Genomic DNA, 23,392 nt, shown 5'->3' on the forward strand with positions numbered 1-23,392 from the left:
AAAACAACAATTCATATAAAACAATCTACAAAACAACAATTCATATAAAACAGATAACATTACAAAATAAAATCACATTATATAAAATTTTAAGCATGATTTTGATAATGACCCATAGATAAGTCAATAGTTGTCATACAAAGAAGGGAAAGCAGTAATGCCACCTAAGGAGGACAGCCACTCCTGGCTACTGCCTCCATTTTCCTATCTAAGTATTCCAAAAGCTCAAAAGTGGTACCATGTCATAGAGAATACAGTGGAACAGTGTTTATTTTAGGTTCTCCCAAAAAAGGGAAGGTTTCTTATTTATATAAGAGTTAAGATACAACACCAATATTGATCCATAGATAAGTCAACCCAGGTTTTTTGGGCGGATTTTTTACTAATATTTTTAAAAATTATACATGAGAGTGTATAGGGCAATCTAAAATGATCCTTGTACAGCCCTATTTATTTATGGATTCAAAAGATCTTGTGGAAAATTGCTATGTGTAAGCAGTATATCGAGGAGGCGGATGATGACTTACAGCAAATTCTGAATTACTACTTTGCAATCGGGAAAAAATAGTTATTCCTCTTTCCTAAGTAGACTATCTTGTACCCTTTTTCACCAAATGACATTGCTGAAATAAGTAAATCATTCATATAAGCACTTCCTTCCGCAAGGAAGCAAAATGTGATAACATTGCCCTGAATCCAAGCATGAAGATGACACAAAAGAACAGAGGAGATGAGTCAGTCTTTTAGGAACATAGCTCTTTAATGGCTTATAGGATCTCAATGAGAACCTTGAATTATGCCCACAAGGTAAAATAAAGGCAGTGGAAAGAAAGTCATGCCCTAGTACATTTTGCTCTTGATGATCAACATTCATGAAAAGCTGAGCTGCTACACTGGCCACCATAATTCTTCCAAGCAGACAACACAGGAAATCCTGCCACAGTATATTGCTATACCGTGTTTCAAAAGTATGAAAGATTGCCTGGGGAATTACTTAGGAATCAAAACACCACAACCTTTTAATAGCTGACAAAGAAACCTCTGGACAAATTTGCTCATTACCATTATGATGTGTCACATGAATTATATGGATCAAGTACTGATATCAAATGAAAGGGAGCACCGTATCAATATTCTTCATATGACGGGTGAAAGTGTAATTTTTTGCACTGTGGAAGAAACCCATGGTTTTTATTTGATTTTCTTTATTAGGTGTGGTGCTGGATCTTCTTCCTATTCAGGGTTCGTCTGTCTGTTCACAGTTGTGACTTGAAATCAATTCCTAATTTTATTCATCAGCACATCTTCTGTGCAATCACTTATTGATTTATGTTACCTATTTGTAATTTGGATTCAAATTGTCCGTTACCCTTCCTGTGCACCCTGAATCAGCCTCTTTGCCTCCCATGCCCAACACTATTCTATTCTTGTGGCTTTATTTCCTGTGTACTTATCGCATAAATACAAAAGGTGGCCCTGGGAACTTTCTATTCATAGCCTTGCTGTTGGAGCTCAATATATTACATGTGGTCCAGTATGATATTCCAAAGCAAATTTCTCAGGTGTATGTAGTGGGCTATGAGATAGCAAAATCCTATCCAATCATGTTTATTTACTAGTGGGAACCCTCGATGGCGCAATGGGTTAAACCCTTGTGTTAACAGGACTGATGACTGAAGGTTGCCGGTTTGAATCCAACCCAAGGAGACCGCAGATGAGCTTCCTCTATCAGCCCTAGCTCCATGCAGGGACATGAGAGAAGCCTCCCACAAGGATGGTAAAAACATCTAAACATCCGGGCATCCCCTTGGGAACGTCCTTGCAGACACCCAATTCTCTTACACCAGAAGCGACTTGCAATTTCTCAAGTTGCTCCTGACACGAAAGAAAAACTAGTGGGATTTAGTCCTGAGAATGTATGAGATTGTACCCTTATGTCTATAATTAGGAAGATAAAGACTACTTGCAACTTTTTTCATATTTGATGAGAAAATGTTTCTAAACATATTAGGCTCCATTAACAAAAGGGAAAACTGCTTCAAGATTCGTCTTTTCTAAGGATTGTTTTTCATTTTCAGCAAATGATTTGGAAGTGCGGGGGGGGGGGGGGGAGGTTTCAAGAAACTATGAGGCAGGAGGAATATGCTTGCACATGATGCACTGGTTTTTATGCAAGAAATCTGTGCAAAACCCAGGCCTTCTACTGTAAAAGTGTACTTTTTTGTAACTTTACATATACATAAACATTTGGAGCAAGAGAATGATCAGGATGACAGCGTGGCATCTGTTTAATAAGTATAGCAAAATGCTTACAGATCACAGTACAGAATTAATCAGTACTTCACCCCCCTCCCCCAAAAATGGGAAAAAGAGAACCATGTATTTCTGTGCAGCAGAAACCTTGGCAGGGGACCTGAATTGCAAATCAGAGTTGATAATTAATAAGTATTAAGTCTACATTTCAGCCTCAAAAATTAAATGCACAAGTATAAGATGACGAATATATAAGTCAACTCTACTACTGCGAAAAGACCCTTGGGATTATTGTTGACCATAAGTTGAACATTAGCAAGAAATGTGATGCTGCAACAACAACAGAAATTGAGACTTGAGAAACAATGTAATTTTAACCTGCATTAATAGAAGTATAGGGAAGTAATCTAAACCATGGTCTCACATTTGCAGATTGCAGAATAGTAAATGGTATTTTTATGGCTAGGATGCAGTTTCAGGTGTGAGCAGCTTTTCATTATTTATGAGAAAACACTGCATGTGCATGAGCACTTCTTATTATGTGTTTGCATATTCCATTTTTTTCTTTTCTAAAAGAAAAATCTCCTTTTATTTTTTTCCAATCGGCTATCCCACTATGTTAAGTGAAGGCTATAGTTTTGGATACAAAACTTGTAAAGGTAATTGCAAACTCTTTGGAAAATGCAAGAAGACCAGATGTTACTGTGGATAGCTTGTGAACTTTAGGGTCCAGAAACACTTCAGATCAAAGCATGGATGCCTGTATGCTGGCTTTAGTTTATAGTTGACAGGTTTCTGATTTAATGCCTAGGGATTCTCAATAACTTGAGATGTGCATTTGCTCTGATCTAGTTTACCCTAGAATAGATATTGTAAACTGCGGAAGCTCTTGGTTAGGTTTATTCTAGTAGATGCCTCCTGTACTATAAATATCACCATGTGACTTCACCACTACCACCCCACACACAGACACACATGCTAGGTATGCAAATGCTTGGCTATTTCTTCCTAATCTGTAAGGACAAATGTTTATTTTCTTTTTGCTGCAAGAGAAAATATTTCTTTATGATGACTATAAAGCGAACCTTGTTCAAATAGGGCCTATCTAGGGCACTACACCATGCTGGTTTACTTTCTCCGTAGTAGACATCCTTCCTTTATTCAAACATTCCAAAATGTCCAGGGGGGTTATTTTGCAGAGATATAAACATGGGATTTGGGGGGGGGGGGGTCACTCCAAAGAATATTTGTTTTCTGCATAGGCAATCACTTTCCTTTATAGAAAATTCATGGATTTTGGACAATCAACCTCATCAGTTTCTTTACAGAATAATCTTTCTACAATCCTTTGGAATATCCAAATACTAGAGATAACTGCACAAAATTCTCTCCAGCCTTTTTTTTATGGGTATTACTAATATGTATTTCCACCTGAAAATGACTCATTGAAAATATTATTTCTGCCCCTCAGACACACCAGGCTTATTAACTGTATAATAGCTAGCTCTTCTGAGTGAGTACAAACCACATGTCATTGATTACACAATGATAGCCTTTTTAAAATTTAGACTGTTAGTAGATAGTAATTCTACACTGTAGAATTAATGCAGTTTGATACCACTTTAACAGCCATGTTTTTATGCTATGGAATCATGGGAATTGTAATTTTGCTAGGTCTTTAGTCTTCACAGCCAGATTGTTGTCAAATTGTATTAATTCTACTGTGTAGATCAGGCATGGGCAAACTTCAGCCCTCTGGGGGTTTTGGATTTCAACTCCTAAGCTGTTGGGAATTGTGGGAGCTGAAGTCCAAAACACCTGGAGGGCCAAAGTTTGCCCATGCTACGTGTAGATGCACTCTATGCCCTGCTATAAATCAGGATCCCAAGAAAGATTGATGACAAACCAAAGTACAAAACAATAACTTGATCAAATTGGAGGAATGTTGAGCTATTTTCCCAAAAATGTAAATTCTCCAAGCTTTTTGGGAGTTTTATGTAGGATACAAACATGACAGAGACAATCTGTCAGGCATCATTGCTCTACAACTTTCATCAATGTGCTCATGCAGACATCCAGTATGAGGATCATTAGAAGTAATTAAATGCTTTATGGATTTCAGCCAACAAATTTGCTAGACCAATTAGGTTCTGGTTTGGTATGTGAAATAAAATCACAATTAGTATTTGATAGCTTTTTTTCAGTAAAAATTTAAACTATTTTCAGCAATAGTTTTAAAAAGATCACTCATATTTCCAATAGGTACATAGTATGATATCTGCACATTAGAATACATTTAACAGAATGCCATTCAATTTTGGAAGTTTGGGGTTAGTATAACCTAGGCTAATTATATGATATAATACTTCAGTCTAAATAATGTTAGAATAATTGTGATAAATGCTAAACAATTCAAGCTCTCTTTTCTAAATCAGGTAGCTGTAGGGAAACATCTAAGCAAATTTACTTGGAATTTCAATTACAAATTTCAAGGAGAAATGCAAAGTGGTTTCATTTCAATTATTTTCTGATTTATATACAAAAAATCCAAAAAAAAAAACAACAACAAAAAACCAGTGACATATGCTCCACAAATACATGTAACAGTGTTTTCAGTGCAGGTCAAAAACTTCCTTTATTTCCTTCTTTTAAAGAAAAAAAGGTAGAGCATAAGCCATTTAATTAGATGAATACTTGTATTGGTGTGCCGAGGGTTACTGCCATTCTCAAAAACAGGTACCTCAGTGGCACTGCTGCAGTGGCCCATTCCTCCACATACATCTCCTTCTCATCCAAGAAATTGGGAATTATTTCATTGAATGTTTTGCAATTTCTCTCCACTTCAGGCAGCCTTACTTTTCCCATTCTCTTTCCTTTATATTCCAAATTTGTCTTGCTTGCTCATTCTACACAGTTCTTATTAACTCCCTGTGTGACTTAGGTGCTTATACATTTGTCTTTTCACATTTAGGAGCTGCAGAGAGACATAGAAAAACACAGCACTGGGGTTGCATCTGTCCTCAACCTTTGTGAAGTCCTTCTCCATGACTGTGATGCTTGTGCCACTGAAACGGAATGTGACTCCATCCAGCAGGCCACACGGAACCTGGACCGAAGGTGGAGGAACATCTGTGCCATGTCCATGGAGCGGCGACTCAAGTAAGCACCCAGCCATGTAACTCTGTGCTTCTCCAAATGGAATGCAAAACCCATTGATACCACTGTATTTGTTAAAGCACTAATTGATCTTGGTCTAAGTCTTGTGGTCTTATTTATGCAGAGTGACCTCTTGAGATGTGTGAAGCTTTTGTTTAGGTCTGTGAATGACATAAGCTGATTTTCACTTTGAGATGCACACTTCTGTATTTCCATTTTAGAAAGGGCTGCAGGTCTGAGGAAGATCTCATGACTTACATGCTAAAGATCTTGGGTTCATTAGTATTTTCTAAATGCACTGAGAATGATTCTAATTTAAATCAGTTAGCACCACTACCAGTCAGTGTATGCGGTTTTGGGAGAGATGGCCCAGTGGGTCTGACTCAGTGAAAAACATCTTATAATCACAGGGAAATTATTTGTCTTGATTTATTAAAAAAATTCATGGATATAGGTGATAATTTTTGAAATTTTACTTGCTAATTTACAGTTTGATACTGTGTGACCTCACATTTCATTACTGCATGATGGATACACATATTAATATTAACATTTTAATATATGTAAGATCAGAAATTACTTCTGTCTCTTAAATTCAACACTGCATGAATTGCAGAGGTTAACATACTGAGATACTTATCTTTTTTGTTTTAGGAAATCATGCTAGAGCAGCTGCAGTTTGTATAACAAAGCCTGGACCTCTTTTTCTTTTCAGCACTTGGTTTACAGAGTACTTAAAATGGGCTTGAAATAATTATTTATATGACTTTCAAATGAGAAATTGCAGCATATAAATAGGAAAAACAACAACTCAGAGCTGTCTTATAAGAGCTTAGGCTGGATTTAGCCAATGATTTATGTTGCTTGTAAATCAAAGTTACTGTCAAACTTTGGTAAAATGCCAATTATTGTTTGATGCACTGGTTATTTCTTGGGCATACTTAAGTGTGCAGCACCATTTTCCTGTTGCAGCTGGTGAACTAGATGAAAAATCTAAAGTTAATTGAGGTGAATCTCATCATATCTTTATTTTTGTTACAGAATTGAAGAGACATGGCGACTGTGGCAAAAGTTCTTGGATGACTATTCTCGATTTGAAGATTGGCTGAAAATTTCTGAAAAAACTGCTGCCTTCCCTAGTTCTTCTGGTGTACTGTACACAGTTGCTAAAGAAGAACTAAAGAAATTTGAGGTACCTTGCTATATTTAAAATATCTCTTTGCATCCTATTATGACTTGTTCTCACCCTGTCAGAGCACACATTAGAAGTATGACTGTCTCATGAGAATTAATTTGCTCAGGAAAAACTGACAATCTTTGCTATCAGTCTGATTTTGAGGTTTCTAAAAATTATGAGTTCTTTTGCATGAAATGGTGTGAGTCAAATGTACTGTTTAATCACAATTTAGCATTATATACATGTTTGCCCTTGTGTTTTCCTCCCCTACCTACACTGGTAAGAGGAAGGAACTAGAAACTTTCACTTCCATTCCTAAGTACTAAGCTACTTCTTAAGTACTGAGAGAGATTATTTAAGCAGACATGGGCAAAGGTTGGTCCTCTGGGTGTTTTGGGCTTCAGCTCCCACAATTCTTTACATCGGTAAACTGGCTGGGATTTCTGGGAATTGTAGTCCAAAACACCTGGAGGGCCAAAGTTTGTCCTTGTCTGATTTAGAGAGACAACCAATTTAAACTGCATTTGATGCTAATTGGAGTTCATGATATAAACATAATGGATGGATATTCACAGTACATATGCACACACAAACTGATTTCCCAGTTTATCATGAATTCACATACATGATGCTCAATCACTGCAGCTTGAAATAGTAGCAACAGAGCTCTCCTTCTTGTTTGCTGCAAATGTGAGCCACCTGAGGCTTTCCAGATGTTACTGGACAGAAGTTGACATCATGCCTCATATCTGGCTGTGGATAGGAATTGCAGGCTGATAAGAATTGTAGGCCAACACCTGGAGAGCCACAAGTAACCCACCTCTGGTTTATTGTGTCATCTGGCATTTTCTCTATACAATAGAAAGAATCCAAGGTTTGTTCTTAGATTATTTTTCTGTATTGAACATAGGGAGAGAACAACTAGAGAAGAGAAGCTCCTGGAAGCCACATAACGCAATAAACAAAGTGCATGGTGAAGGTCCATGATTTATTTAGCAAATTTCCTTAACTTTCGATTGCTAACATTGAGACTAGTGTCCCCCTTTTCGGATTATTTCTCCAGCTTTTATTTCATTATATTTTATACTGACTAAAAATTAAAACAATATTTGCATTTTTTTTCCTTTGTCACATTGAGATACCTCATCAAAAACAATCAACCATCCTACCAAAAAATTATTTCCTTTGCATAAAAATAAAAGAACTGCCTTTTTTCAAAGGGGAAAATACATTAGTTTTTCCCCTACTAATAACATTAGGATTTGCCCAAAATCCTTCATGATATTTTGCAAAAACATTCCCAAAAGCTTACCCAGCAGGGAAACAAACTTCTGAAATTTTTCATTCTTCCATACAGAACAAATCGTGAATATTTACATCACTCATTCTTACCATCTCAAGTGACTTTCCTTTTATCTACCTGCAGTCTGAATGTATACCATATTTCATCACATAATAGTCACATTTTTTCAGGGGGGTGGGTTGCGACTATTATGTGGTGAAATATTGGGAGGTCCAACTGGCGTGTGCAGGTGAACAAGAGTTCATAGCTCTCCCTGGAAAGTGTGTGGGTGGATGAAAGTTCACTAATCCACACACTTGACAGCCAAGGGAAGCCTCCTAACTGTCATGCCTTCGGTTGCCCACACACTTGCCATCCATAGCTAAGGCTGCTGCAAGGAGTAGGCACACAGGCAAGGGTGCAGCTCTTATGCAAGGAATACCAAAAAATACCAAAACTAGAATCACAAAAATGGGGGTGCTACTATTATGTGCTGGCAACTATTATGTGATGAAATCCAATAATTCTTTCAGATGAAGAGGTATAAATACTAATAAAGTTATCCCCAAACTCATTGGTGACCTCTACTATCCCTGTATTCAAGTGCAGATTATAGATTACAAGAATTTAGATCAAATATGTAGAACTGGAAAATTTTAATAGAGGCAGATATGAGAAAATCTGCACTTCCTAAAATTTCAACTACACAGTTTTAAAAGCTTAAAGAATCTTTCCTTCTTTGTATATTTTTTAAATGGTGGTAATAATAGTGAATTAAACATTCTCACACATGAATGCCATTTTAGAGTAGTTGAGCAGAGATGAAATGAGACTAGTCATGTCAATACAAAGACACATTATGTTTAAGATAGCAGCAAGATCTTGAAAATATATGCAGCTGTCCTTTCTCTGGACAGAAATTACTAACAGGTGAAAAGCAACTGTGGCTGAACATAAAGGCTGTCTGTTTTAAGTCATCAATATTTTTTATACATTCAAAAACGTGTTTTTGGGGCGAAACTACTTTTATTGGTTTTTGAAATCTGCTTACAATTTTTAATGCCTCTGAGGGCGGAATTCTTTCTTTCCTACTCACCTATAAGCAGTTCAAACTGGCATTTAAATTAAATTGTTCATTTACTAGAAGAATACTTTGGAGATTTTTACTGCTTCAAATTACATAGCCCTCTTTTGTCCTTGGCTGCAGCTTTGTTGCACAACTGCCTATTTTCAGTTTAATTACTAGGATTATCAAAACGAATAGGAACAAAAACAGAAGGCTTTTACGTTGCCATAAAATGTGCCACTGTCTGTAGGCTATTTTGTTTTGTTAAATGGGGTAATTCAAGGCTGGTACAGAGTAGTTCCATTTTGTATTATTGATCTTTTCCTGGTATATTATACTTCTACAATTGTTCTGTTTCATACATTCAATGTGTGCCTCTGTATTGGCTGTATATTATTTATATATTTTATTTATATAACTATATTTAATTTATACAATTTGCTTTCCTTGTCTCCTTACCTTCTTCCTGTCTTTGGATTTTAGCTATTTTGGCAATGTTTTCTATGAAACAAATTCTGTTATTTTCAGTGTATTTATAATATGCTTCAAATAGAATAGAGTGATCTGTATTCTAACATGAAACTTTTTGTAGATGTAAATCTCTCATGATTATATTAGATTGCTGTAATATTATATTGTGCAATCAATGTACATAACACACTATAAAAGCAATAGAATAGATCAGACAATCCCAAAGATATACAGTCTAATTCACAAGGGAGACTAGGAAAAGCCAGTGACTAATACAAATACAAAAAAGAAAACCCACATATATATCTCATCTGAGTAAACAAAACTGTCACAGTAAAATTAAACTGCAATTCCAAGAACTTTCAAAATGAAGTTACTAATAGATATTTATAAGCAGTTATTGAACTAGCAATCCAAAGATATTCAGGATAAAGGTAAAGGTAAATGTTTCCCCTGACGTTAAGTCCAGTCATGTCTGACTCTGGGGGTTGGTGCTCATCTCCATTTCTAAGCTGAAGAGCTGCCGTTGTCCATAGACACCTCCAAGGTCATGTGGCCGGCATGACTGCATGGAGCGCCGTTACCTTCCCGCCGGACTGGTACCTATTGATCTACTCACATTGGCATGTTTTCGAACTGCTAGGTTGGCAGGAACTGGAGCTAACAGCGGCCGCTCAAGCCGCTCCTGGGATTTGAACCTGGGACCTTTTGGACTGCAAGTTCAGCAGCTCAGCACTTTAACGCACTTCGCCACCGGGGCTCCTATATTCAGGGTAGATAATGGTAATTCCAAGAATATGGAGCAGGAAAGTATAAAAGAGAAAGCCAGACTGGAGTGCAGGATACCACTTGATTGGATAAAAAACAAAGAATTCCTGATCAGGTCACTAATCAGAAAGGAGGACTGAAATGTGCAGTAGGGCTAATTGACAACTAATACATGAATTTTTAAGATAAATTTGTGTTGCAGATTGAAAGCAAAACAATATACTATAGATTTATTATTGAAGGCAGAATCCTGATGACAGATTCTAAGCATTTCCCCACAAAGAATATGCAATTCATCGAATGAAATCATGCCACTCTGGGATTCTTTATTGCCATTTCACATCTAGTGAGGACAACAGTCAGGACAGCACTGAAATGCTCACCATGAAAGTGTCATTACTGTACATATGGAATACTATTTTCAGTGGCATTCCAGTGTGATGAGTAATATATACTAGGCTTGTGCACAGATCAGTGTTCAAAAACGGCTGGTTCAGCTGGTTCGGACAGCATGGGCTCTGCTGCCATTTTTTTTCCGGTCACAACAGAACACTGGCTGTCAAAAACTGGCTTTCAGTTTCTTTCAGGTACACGTGGAGTGTGGGAAGGGAGGCAGCCACTAGAAGGGAAAGGTTCGCAAGAAGCAGGGTTTCTTAAGCCCTCCTTTCTCTCTTGATTTGGAAGCGGAATCAAAGCACGAGGGGGGGGGAGGCATTCTAATCAAGGCACCAGTTCTCCTTTCAGGTACCTTCAAATCAAAAGAGAAGGGAGAGCTTTTTAAAGGAAGCTCGGGATAGGATACCTCCAGTTCAATCCCTCTTCCTTCCCTAGGAAGCTCCCTTAAAATGCCTTGGAAAACTACCTCTTGCAGGGAGAGAGCTGCACACACCTGCGGCTCCTGTTTCCTCTAGAGTAGAAACAGTTTTAATGAAGCATAAGATCCAGATATGTTTGTGGGTTCTTTTTGCACATGCCTAGTGGTTTCTTTAGCCTGTTGTCTGAAATCCAGGTCTTCTCTAAAGACAGAAGGAAAAGGATTGCAGAAAGGGGGATTTCTTAAACCCTTGCCTTAAACCCAGGTCTCCTTGAAAGAAAGAAGGAAAAGGATTGCAGGAAGCAGAGTTTCTTAAGGCCTTGCCCTAAAACTGACAGAAGGGGGAGCCTCGTAAGTTCCCCATTGCTGCCAATGGGCCAGATTGAAAACTGGTATTTTAGTTGTCATAAGGTAAAATGGATTCTCACCCTTCCGAATTCCAGAAGCTCCCGAAAATGGATCAGGGGCTGCGCTGAAATTTGGGACACTGAAAACAGATACGGGTTTAACCTAAATGAGTAACCCTAATATGTAGTTCTATACTTAATGAAGATAAGCTTAAATATACACTGACAATTATTGAAGAAAGTGTTTTTGCTGTGCAGATGATTACATATGAAATCCTGAAACCAGTTTGAGATCCAGATAGTGATTACATAAACACTGATGTGCATTGAAGGCTCTTTCATGAGCTTTCATGGTTGTTTGTTGTCTAGCCATTACCGTTTAAAGATAGCTTTAAACTGCATTAAATGGTCAGTGTAGATGGGGCCTTATTCTTGATACAGCATTCCAGCATCATAGTGCTGGAAGAGACCACAAGGGCCATCCAGTCTAACTCTAAATGAATATCATATATATTTTCCCTTTTCATGTCTATAAAACACTTTGATAATAATTTCCAAATGGAAAGATTCTTCCTTTGTAGATCCATCACAATTAAGTGATCTTAATTCAAACTGTAGGTAGCCATTAGGTAAGACAGTGCTTCTGATAGACTGTTCTGTTGGTTCTATTTTGTAGGCTTTTCAGCGACAAGTGCACGAAAGCCTGACTCAGTTGGAACTGATTAACAAGCAGTATCGTCGCTTGGCACGGGAGAACCGCACTGATTCTGCTTGCAGCCTCAAACAGATGGTCCATGAAGGAAATCAGAGATGGGACAATTTGCAAAAGCGAGTGACCTCCATCCTTCGCCGGCTTAAAGTATTTCTCTTTTGAAATTCCATTCCTTATGGTGGTATATACATATAGGGAAGGGAAGGTGTATGTATTATGTCTTCAATACATCACAGTATTTCCTCTTACCATTTCTTGTTTAATTTTGTCCCCTGTATAAATTCTGTTTGAACTGGTAAAGCTTTAAACTCCAGGCCTTTTTACGTTACCTCGTTTTCTCCTTTTTAGCATTTCATTGGACAGCGTGAAGAGTTTGAGACAGCACGTGACAACATTTTGGTCTGGCTAACTGAGATGGACCTGCAGTTGACCAACATTGAACACTTTTCTGAATGTGATGTTCAAGCAAAGATAAAACAACTCAAGGTATGAAATCATAACCTGAAGCAATATAAAAATATAAAACGGAATGCTTAATCTTATACTGTATATAATCAAATGTGTTTCTTTACTGAAAATGTTATAAATATGAAGCATTAAGCATTAGTAAACATGAAAGCCTAACTCAACTGGAAAATAATTGAAGCTTTATAAACTATAAACGTAGATCCATATCATCTCTATGTCCTGCCAGCCTAGTAAGCAGTGATTCTAACAAGGAGTATTCCCATAGATAGTGTGTAAAAACTGGCATTACATGACACGTTATGCATATTCAGAGAAAAGAGTGCCTAGTACTAAATTCTATAGCATAGGGAAAGTTACAGGTGTGTAATTCCAGCCTTGCAACCTGAATATTATGTTATGTTGAACATTTCTTAAAAATAAAGACTCACACCTCTTCTATGCAGGCCTTTCAACAGGAGATCTCACTGAACAACAACAAAATTGAGCAAATCATTGCCCAGGGTGAGCAGCTGATAGAAAAAAGTGAACCCCTGGATGCAGCGGTCATTGAGGAAGAACTTGATGAACTCCGACGATATTGCCAGGAGGTCTTTGGCCGAGTGGAACGATATCACAAAAAACTAATTCGTCTTCCTGTATGTAGAACTTTCAAACACATTTTTGCCATTATTTTGTCAATATGAGGTATCAGTTCATCATATTAAGATCTTCAAAATGCTTGAACTGAGATCTGATCAAGATAAGTCTCCAAATAGAGAGAAAACACGGGATATAAATAAACATAGTAATAATAAAGTCTGATGACTAGAATAAAATCTATTGCTAGTTTATATCTCTCAAGAGTGCAATTTAGAATGCATGTCACCAATAGCCAATATGGCCGGTAGGAAGAGGTTATGGAGGCAGTGTTGGAGTCCAAATAATCTGAAGAACATACATTTGCCCATTCCTGGTCTAGACTGTGTACTTCAGGAGCAAAAAATATAGCAGTGTGAAGATGAAGTGAGAGCTATAAAATCTCTCCTGAATTGCAGTCACTTCTATATGTTTTTCTGGGAATAAAGAAACAAGCAGCAGCCTTGGAACAAAGTCACAGTTTACATATAGACAACCATGATTTTTTTAAAGTATATAAATGGAGAATTCAAAGGAAAGTGGAGAAGAAAATCAAACTACCACAGTCTAATGGGAGAATGCTGCTTTTCAGAAGATGAAAGGAAAGAAGCTAGTACTGTCCAAATTAATATCTTTTTATAGTTACTTTAACTCCATTCCAAATTCCTGCTTGTCTGGAGATAGCATCTGTTGGACAGCAAAAAGTACCTCATAGGCAACCAGTGACAAGTACTCAAGGTTTAAGATGTGTTTATATTTAGCTACTTTTACTAATGTTATCTGCCTAAACAAAAAAAGCAAACACAAAGCCAACAAACAAAGAAGCTACATTTAAGCTTGAATGTTACACAGTGACATTTTTATCTTCTTGACCTAGCAAGAACTGGCCTGGTCCACTGACAGGAGTATTAATAGACTCTTTAATGTTGCCTTCTAGCTCACAGATGATGAACACGACCTCTCTGATCATGAAGTGGATTTGGATGAATCGGCAGATCTTTCAGATATACACTGGCATGACAAATCGGCAGACAGCGTTCTCTCCCCTCATCCTTCGTCCCATCTTTCACTATCCCTTCCCCAGCCTCTTCGAAGTGAAAGGTCAGGGCGGGACACTCCTGCTAGTGTAGATTCCATCCCCTTGGAATGGGATCATGACTATGATTTGAGCCGGGACCTGGAAACAGCCGTGGCAAGAGCACTGCACTCAGAGGAAGATGACAGCCAGGAAGACAAAGAATTTTATCTCAGGGGAGCAACAAGCTTGGCAGGTATAGTCAGTCACCAGGTTCACATCTCTCTGCATGTTTCTGCAGGGAGACTCTTAAGCAAGATGTGGCATTTTCAGATTTCTGGAAACCTTCCTAAAGCTAAATGTTAGCCTCCTGCAGTCACAGTTCTCAGGGCCAACTCTAACTTCTGATAATTTTGGTAATATTCATTGACTAGGAGAGAAGGAGTAAGGTTCAGGTAGGAATGATTTGATGACACTATCTCATTTGTCAGTGTAGGATAAAAGTATGTTGCAAGGAATTCTTGGGTTTCATTTTATGACCAAAGCTGTGAATCAAATCATTATTATTTTGGTCAGTTCTTTATGTAAAAACAATGGTGTGTTTGTTGTTAGGACTTGGTTAAACATGTCATCCTATGAGATCATGTTTAAAGAATTAAAAATAAAAAATGCAAAAAAGACATTATCTTCTGGGTTGGGAATTGTGCACCCTTATAGATATTTCTCTGCTCCACCTAATAATGTGCCACTGATGGCTATCCTAGAAAGGGATTCTGAAAGTCCTAGACCTACAACATCTATATGGCAACATGGTTTATATTTTTGTGCTACTTTTTATTAAAACTATTGGTATGGGAGCATGCAGCAATATATGTTGTACCACTTGATATTGTATCTAAAGAAGTAGATTTATATCAACAAAAGCTCATGCAAAAATAAAAATCAATTAGTATTAAAGTGTTGCCACATTTGTTCCCCACCCTCTTCCCCCTTCCTTTTTATGCCACAAATCCAAAACTTCCTTCCAAATATGCAAATAACCTCACATCTTAGTGGATGTGGACCTAGTGAAGCCATTCATATATTACTAGAGGGCAATCATCACTAAATACACATGGACTACAATGTTATTTTGCATTTTTATAGATGACCACAGTATGGAAAACTGATATTTTATGTATGTGTGTATGTTATATTCACTTACTGGCCATAACACAACAGTCAATGGTATTGGCTAAATCCACTCATTAGTCCTATATAGAATAAATAGGAAGGGTTAAATCAGCACTTACTCAAGTCACATTGATTCAGCGTGTCTGCTTGAGTTGGCACAAAAAATCTCAGACTGATGTATCCATCCCTACAAAAATGCTGTCAGTTCTAACCTCTTACTCATTATTTGATTTGGTAACTTCCTAACATGGAGCTCCCGGTGGTGCAATGGATTAAACCCTTGTGCTGGCAGGACTACTGACCGAAAGGTTGGTGGTTCGAATCCGGGAAGCTGGGTGAGCTCTCATCTGGCAGCTCCAGCTTTCCATGTGGCGACATGAGAGAAGCCTTCCACAGGATGGTAAAACATCTGGGTCTCTCCGGGTAACATCCTTGCAGACAGCCAATTCTCTCACACCAGAAGCAACTTGCAGCTTTTTAAATTGCTCCTGACATGAAAAAAAAAAACTTCCTAACATGAGTGGACTTGGGATAACACAATGGATAAGAACAACCTTGCTCTTTTTTCTGAACCCATTCTCTATGTATATCACAAGTCTACTCCTTAACCCCCTTCCAACCCAGAAGTAGAATTTAAATGTGATAGTAAGCTAGTTGGGGGAGGGGATCATTCCAGTGGTAAGCATAGAGCTTTGGATACAGTCATCAGGAGATACTCTATGACTGGTTTTATGTTTTCTTTTCTTTTTTAAAAAAAGAACTATATCAAAGTCGAGCTGCTGGTTTTTTTACTTTCCATGGAAATTTCTCAGGAAGGAGCCTGAAGAAATTTGTGATAAGCAATCAACTCTGGTTGTGTTTTATTTTTACAGATATAAAGATTCCTGAGAGCCCCGAGGCCTATGTAAAACTTACTGAAAATGTTCTTAGAAATACTTATGGTAGGCATTAAAAAGCCTATAGATTTCCAGAACCTAAAATGTACAGCAGTACCTTCTTAGCACAAGTGAAAACTTACTCACTGCTCAACTCACCCACTGATCTTTACACATTAGCACTAGCATGTCAAATAGAGATTGTTTTGTGTTGTCAAAGGCTTTCATGGCCGGAATCACAGGGTTGTTGTGTGTTTTCCAGGCTGTATGGCCATGTTCCAGAAGTATTCTCTCCTGACATTTTGCCCAAATCTGTGGCAGGCATCCTCAGAGGTATATGAGGTTGTGAGATATACCTCACAACCTCTAAGGATGCCTGCCACAAATGTGGGTGAAACGTCAGGAGAGAATACTTCTGGAACATGGCCATACAGCTCGGAAAACACACAACAACCCAGAGATGGTTTTCATTGCAAAAGCATAATCTGGGTTCCACAGGGATACTTTGAAAGGTTCTTTATATAATAACAAAATAAAATAATAGCATTATATTAATTCCAATTTTCATACAAGCTGGTATAATATACTTTTGAGGAAGTAAAAACAATATGGCCCTAACGCCTGCCTAAAATGAGCCACCTTACAGCTCCATCCAAAGGGAGGAATGCTGGTCCATTAAGAATAAGAAGAATTTTATTGACCAGATAGTTTTGGTGAGGATGGATTATAAAAGAGTGGAATAACACTCATTATATTTTCTGATTTTCTTGTATAGTTTGATTTGCCACAATATTATAGACTGCAGTCAGTTTTGTGCAAGTGGGCTTTTGTTCATCCAACAGAACTAGCCTTTCCTTGCCTGAATTTTCATCCTCACTTTAGATCTGCCCTTTGAAATTGACCCAACATTAAAGAGGAGATGGAAACATAGCCATTTCCAAGCCTTTTTGCTGTTTCCAAGATCTCTTTAGTTACCTAGTCAGAATACCACAAATATTGCAAAAATGCCTACTGATTTAATAATTTATGCTTAGTGTCTACTCTTCCATCTAGAATGGTTTCTGGAAAATTAAATGTCTCCATAGCCATCATATCTCTCTCTTAAGACTCTCCAAACAGTTGCTGACACACTTGCACAATATCAAGAAATTGGATTTGTCACAGGCATGCTATTGTAGTCAAACTTTGTCATGCTTTCTAACCTAATTAACACCACCACCACCTATTTTATAGTTTATTTTTTGGATGTTTAATCAGGCCAAGCTGGTAACATCTGCTCATGTATACTTCCTGCAGGAGAACCAAGTTCCTTGGAAACACATATCCGCCAGCTTGACAAGGCTTTAGATACCAGCCGCTTCCAAATACAGCAAACGGAAAACATCATCCGGAGTAAAACACCAACAGGGCCTGAATTAGATTCCAGCTACAAGGGATATGTAAGTAGTACCTTAAGTGTTGCCACCTAGTGGTTCCTGCATTCTAGAAGAGTGTAGCTGCCATGGAACCAAAGTGTGCATTAGAGATATTACTTTCTTTTCTTTTCTTTTTTTTACTTTACTCTAAAATAAGAAGAAAATTTAGTCCTTCAAACTAAATTTCCAATTCAAATTGGGTTCCTTGTACCTACTATAGGGTAAAACCAGGATGGAAGCAATTCTGTTGGTGAAGTTACATCTGCTTTGTCACAATGTCTCAGCTGTATTGAAATCAAGATATTTGCAATGCAACTGATAACGTATTCTTTATGTTATCTGTTTTATTATTCCTTAGATTCAGTTTCTTAATTAAGACATCATATGCATCTGGAATTCACCCTCTTCATGGGCTTTATAATAATGTGCAATTTTGTTATCGGTACAGTATTTATAATTCTGAGGAAAATATTTTTTTTAATTTGTTCAGATATGTTTGCATACTTTCATACAGTTTCTGATTAATGCCTTTAATTACTATATTATGGTTTTCTTGAACGTAGATTTTGCTTTTCTGTTTGGTTGTTATTTATTTTAGTATCATCAGTGTGCATGATATTTTATAAAGCCACTAGCTGTGCCCGGCCACGCGTTGCTGTGGCAAAGTGGTGGTGGTATTGGTTAAAAATTGTTGTGTAATTTTTATTTGATGTTATTTGTATTTTTTAATTAATTTTATTGTAAGTTATCTTTTTATTTATTATATTTTATTATTTTCTTGTATAATTTTTAGGTTTTTGTTATTATTTTATTGTATTAATTTATATATATAGATGTTAGAAAGAGAAAAAAGATTGGTCTCTTTTCTCACAAAGCTTACAACCTTGAGTTTCAATTGTTATTAAATGGAACCAAATGTCTCCTTAAAGGATTTTTATGCTATGGATGTTTTCCTTTTAATTTTATGATATAAACAAACACAATTATTATTATTAATTATAATATACTTTAAGTGAAAGTCCATGCAAAAAGACAGAACAAGATGTTTTTTTAAAAAAATAAAAAACCCAGTTCCTTCTTACAGGCTTAACACTCTTGTTCCTAAAGCTTTTAAATAATTATGTGACATGACAAATCATATTCTAGGCTCATGACTTGGAGAATCCCCTTTGATAGCTGTAACTCCCACTTGTAGAAGCTGGTAGACTTGTGTAATGCCTTCCTCTTTTGGATAGCTTTAAAGGCGCTCTTTGTAAACTTGGAATAAAATGTGGATTCACTGCCACACTGATATTGGTGTTGCCAGTTGCTGTAAACTCCCCGAATCTTTAATTATTATGGCTTTTGGGATTGTGGAATGGTGGGCACTGCAGTTCTAAAAAATACTTATTTCCAATCTCTATTTGGGCACATAAACAAAGGACCGAGTTAAGCACACAACTCATTCTGACTGTGCAGATGACTGTAATGTTGTATCACTAAAAGTGCAATCACTCACAGTACAAAACAATTTCCTAAACTAGTATTTTATAACAGTTTTAATATTGCATAAGGACCTACCATTTAAAGAAAACAATGTTTTGAAACTACCTGCACTAGTTGTTTGTGATTCCCAACCCGAGTGAAAGACTGCTTTACTATAAATTCAGCAACAGCAGCTTTCATGTGAGTGAGTGGTAAAGGCACTCCAGGTTGTAATCCAGACTTTAAAGGAATGTTCTCCTATTTTGTGGACAGAGTTCAGCACACTGGATAGCTCCTTTAGAATTCATGCTCATGTCTGAAGCCAATTCACCATCCCAGCTGCCCTTATTAAAATTTGAATTTTGTCCAACAACGGTCTACATTTGGCCAAAGAGGGTTGTGTGAACTGGCCCCAACATTTACCACTATGCCTGTAGTGGCTGTAAAAGCAATATTGGCATCTTGCTTTTAACATTCTACTTTTCTGGTTAATATTGCTGAAAACTCTACTGTAGAAAACAGCATTTCTTTAACATGCAGGTACAGTGGTTTCTTGAATTTGTAACTGTTTTTTTTAAAGGAATCATGTATTTTAAAATGTGCAAATAATTAATACAGCCTACTTCTTCCCACCCAATTATATGGTACATTATTTTAAGAAATATTATGGAAATGGCTTTGTAGTTATAACCAGAGTTCTTTATGTTATCACAGCATGAGCAAGATTAATGAGAACTTGCTGCTGTTTTTTAAACAGATGAAGCTTCTAAGTGAGTGTAGTGGGAGCATAGACTCGGTAAGGAGGCTTGAGTTCAAACTGAAAGAAGAGGAGGAGAAATTATCTGGATTTCTTAACCTGAACAGCACAGAGACACAAACAGCTGGTAAGTAATATTTAAACTTACCACCAAAATGTTAAAATGATGCAGAGCACTGAACCAAGGAACTGCATTTTCTGGCAAAAACTATCCATTTCCTTTCCTAGAAGGTTCCAAGAGAAAGAAAAGCCTTTTTTTTAGTAAATTTCATATACCTTCTGTCATGTAGCCTCTACAGCAAGTCTGGACAAAGGTCTGCAGGCTTATTCTTGTGACCCTCAAGGATGACAAAAAACTCTAATCTTTGCTTTAAAATATCTCCAGATACACTCTAGTGTCTGTTGAGGAAACATTCAACTTGGTTTTGACATTCTTGTGATATTAAAAATACACAGAAGGTGGCTTATTTATTTCCTGATGTTAAAATAGACTATGATTTTTGGATGGTGTGATTATAATTGAATGTATGTTTTTAATTGTCATTCTGTATTAATTATTTAATTTGCAAATATTTTAAATTTATGTTTTATATGTGTTTTAAAGGCATTGAATAATTGCCATATGTAAGGTGTCTTGAGTCCCCTTGAGGGTAGAGAAAGGCGGGGTATAAATAGGGCAAATAAATAAATAAATAAAATAGCCTTTACCAGGCCGAAATTGGCCCAGGAGGCTTAAAAACATGATAAAATGCACCCACACCCCATAGATTTAGAAGCAAAAACAATGTTATTGCAGGGACATAGTGGAAGAGTTATATCCCTCCAATGGGGCGCTTAATGCAGTCTCCTAGCCTCCCATAGTTATCTACACCTTCTCTAGAGCAGTGGTTCTCTACCTGTGGGTCCCCAGATGTTTTGACCTATAACTCCCAGAAATTCCAGCCAGTTTACCATCTGTTAGAATTTCTGGGAGTTGAAGGCCAAAACATCTGAGGACCCAGCGGTTGGGAACCACTGCTCCAGAAGGTTTCTAGAACAGAAAACTGACCAAAGTTGTCTGCTCCTGTTCTAAGTCTTCTGGCAGATTTGCTAAGTACCAAACTGAATGACAATGATTTCAGATCCTTGTCGCTCTCTAAAGTCTACTCTGAGATAACAACACAGTGTTCAGAGAACTTGTTCCATTTATTTTTGGATAAAAGGACAAGAGGCAGGTATAATAGCTAAAAACTTTATTTGGAGGGTTTCTGAAAGCCACATCCTGGAAGTAATTTTATGAAACTTCTAAAGTGTAGAGAGAATGTAAAGCATTCTTCTTGAAACAGAATCTAATTTGAATAACAATTTTCAGAATTGTGCTCTTTACATCATGAATAAAAGAAGTGAGGCCCATTTTAGTAGTGATCAGATTTAAAGTTATGAAGGACTTCTAGGAGTCCAGGTACCAGCAGTTTCCAAGATATTAAATGAGAATAAAACTGGTCTGATTTCAGTCAGAGGACTGGTATATATAAAATAAACCAATCTAAAGCTATTGCTTATTCATATTGGAAGCTTTGCATTTGGAAGCTTAATAGCTTATAGAGAAAACAGTCTGTTTTGCTTCTCTTTGATTGTGCATATATCATGAAATGATCAGTGCATACTATGAGATGCTGTTAACAAACTAATCAGAAAAGGAAATGATCTTGTTTGGATGGTTACTTGACCAATCACGTAGTTGTGACAAAAGCTAAACTGGAGGTAATTTTAAGAAGACCTCTTCCAATATTGTTTCCATTTTTAGAAAAATTATTTGAGCTTTAATTGAAAGAAGCTGTTATTTCAACAAAGTGAATGGGTCTTCAAAAGCCTTCTAAAGTTTGCTTGGACTACAACTTGTTGGCCTATGAAGGGATTCTGAGTTTTTAAAGTTGTGAAGTCTTGGGTTCTAGAACATGAGAATGATAAGTGTTGCCTGGGTAGTGAAAGTTATGAATATGAGAAGTTGAAGACAAGCTCTGGTGATACCACATATTCATAATCAAGTGCCATTTTTGGTTCTGTTTCAAACTGACATTGGAAAGAAAGTTGAAAAGACCAAGCAGATTTTCAGGAAGCAGCTTTATAGAGCAAGATCTTCTATCTCCCTAGGTGTGATTGATCGATGGGAGTTAATTCAAGCCCAGGCCTTAAGTAAAGAACTAAGGATGAAACAAAATCTCCAGCAGTGGCAGCAATTCATCTCTGACTTGAACAATGTTTGGATCTGGTTGGGGGAGACTGAAGAGGAGTTGGAACAACTGCGTTGCCTTGACCTCAGCACAAATATACAAACCATTGAGCTGCGGATTAAAAAATTGAAAGTAGGTTCTAGTTCCCAACTTTTCTGTTATTTTCATAGCATGCCTTATTTTTTTCAATTCTTGCTCAAAAAGGGAGAAATCCTACAAAGTTGGAAATGAAATGTAATGACAGTTAATTGTCTTTCAAAGGAGACCAATGTATATATTGATCTTTAACAGCTTAAAGATGTATTCAGGGGTAGAGTGTGATGATTCATTTAGAGTTCAAGGACAACATGGGGAGTATGGCCATATAATCTTATTGTTGGAATGGAACTCAGAAGTTGACTACTCCAACTCCTCACTAGTACGGGAATCCACCATTAAACGATCCCCAAGCAGTGTGCATTCAACCTTTGTTTAAAAACCTCCAATGAAGCCAAATACACCACATGTCAAAAAAATCTATTCAATGGCCAAATGTCTCCTTCCATCTGGAAGTTCATTCTACTGTTTAGTTGAGATATCATTTCTTTTGATTTAAATCAAATTGTTTGGATCCTACCCTCTCAAACTGCAGAAAGTAAACTGACTCTGTCTTACACATGACAGCCCTACAGGTATTTGCATATTACCTTGTGATAGTCTCATCTCTAGGCAAAACATACTCTGTTCCTTCAACTGTTCCTCACAAAGTTTGGCTTCCAGAACTATTGCCATATTGGTGAATCTTGCAACAGAGGTAGGGCTTCCTTCAGCCTACATAGGCCTTTTTCAAATCAGGAAGTGATTAGAACATGATGTCCAGTTTCCAGTTGGTTTGAAAAATCATTTGTTTTGCGTCTAAATAAGATTTCTATAAGCTAAAATAGATGGGGAAAGCTCCTGAAGATATCACAAAGCATTCAGCTTCCATAAGCTTGGAAATGTATTGTTACATGTATATACATGCATCTTCGTGATCTCATCTCCTATTACGAACCGGTGCGGGCTTTAAGATCTGCCGGGAAGGCCCTCCTCTCACTTCTGCCACCATCACAAGCCAGTTGGGGAGGGGGGGGGGGACAAGGGAGAAACTCTGGCCATTGGTATTTTGAACCCGTCTGATGGAGCAGACTGAAAGTAGTTTTAATTTTTGTAGTTGTTTTAGCAGGATTGTATGTTTTTGTTTTATGCTGTTTAACTTTGTTATATGGTCTCCTTTAGGCAACTGAATATTTTGCCTTGTTGGAAAATGCCCTGAGTCCTCTAGGGGAGATAGGGCAGAATATAAATAAAGTGTTGTTGTTGTTGTTGTTGT

General features: G+C 37.2%; 1 protein-coding gene across 19 annotated transcripts in view; it reads left to right on the forward strand.

Annotated features, from left to right (window-relative positions):
- Positions 1-23,392, forward strand: part of syne1 (spectrin repeat containing nuclear envelope protein 1) — a 371,674-nt gene that overhangs the window by 330,680 nt on the left and 17,602 nt on the right. For 15 of the 19 annotated variants that reach the window (XM_062977181.1, XM_062977194.1, XM_062977201.1 and 12 more), the window contains 10 exons: positions 5,225-5,412; positions 6,451-6,601; positions 12,011-12,193; positions 12,395-12,532; positions 12,958-13,149; positions 14,067-14,400; positions 16,190-16,258; positions 17,489-17,631; positions 19,829-19,955; positions 21,962-22,173. In XM_062977181.1, coding sequence (XP_062833251.1) covers positions 5,225-5,412; positions 6,451-6,601; positions 12,011-12,193; positions 12,395-12,532; positions 12,958-13,149; positions 14,067-14,400; positions 16,190-16,258; positions 17,489-17,631; positions 19,829-19,955; positions 21,962-22,173 — 1,737 coding nt within the window. The remainder of the gene's footprint in view (positions 1-5,224; positions 5,413-6,450; positions 6,602-12,010; positions 12,194-12,394; positions 12,533-12,957; positions 13,150-14,066; positions 14,401-16,189; positions 16,259-17,488; positions 17,632-19,828; positions 19,956-21,961; positions 22,174-23,392) is intronic. The other 4 variants (XM_062977206.1, XM_062977214.1, XM_062977259.1 and 1 more) reach the window with 1 other exon arrangement.

Source organism: Anolis carolinensis, chromosome 1 (genome assembly GCF_035594765.1).
Source record: "Anolis carolinensis isolate JA03-04 chromosome 1, rAnoCar3.1.pri, whole genome shotgun sequence".
In the NCBI taxonomy this organism is placed as follows: Eukaryota; Metazoa; Chordata; class Lepidosauria; order Squamata; family Dactyloidae; genus Anolis; species Anolis carolinensis.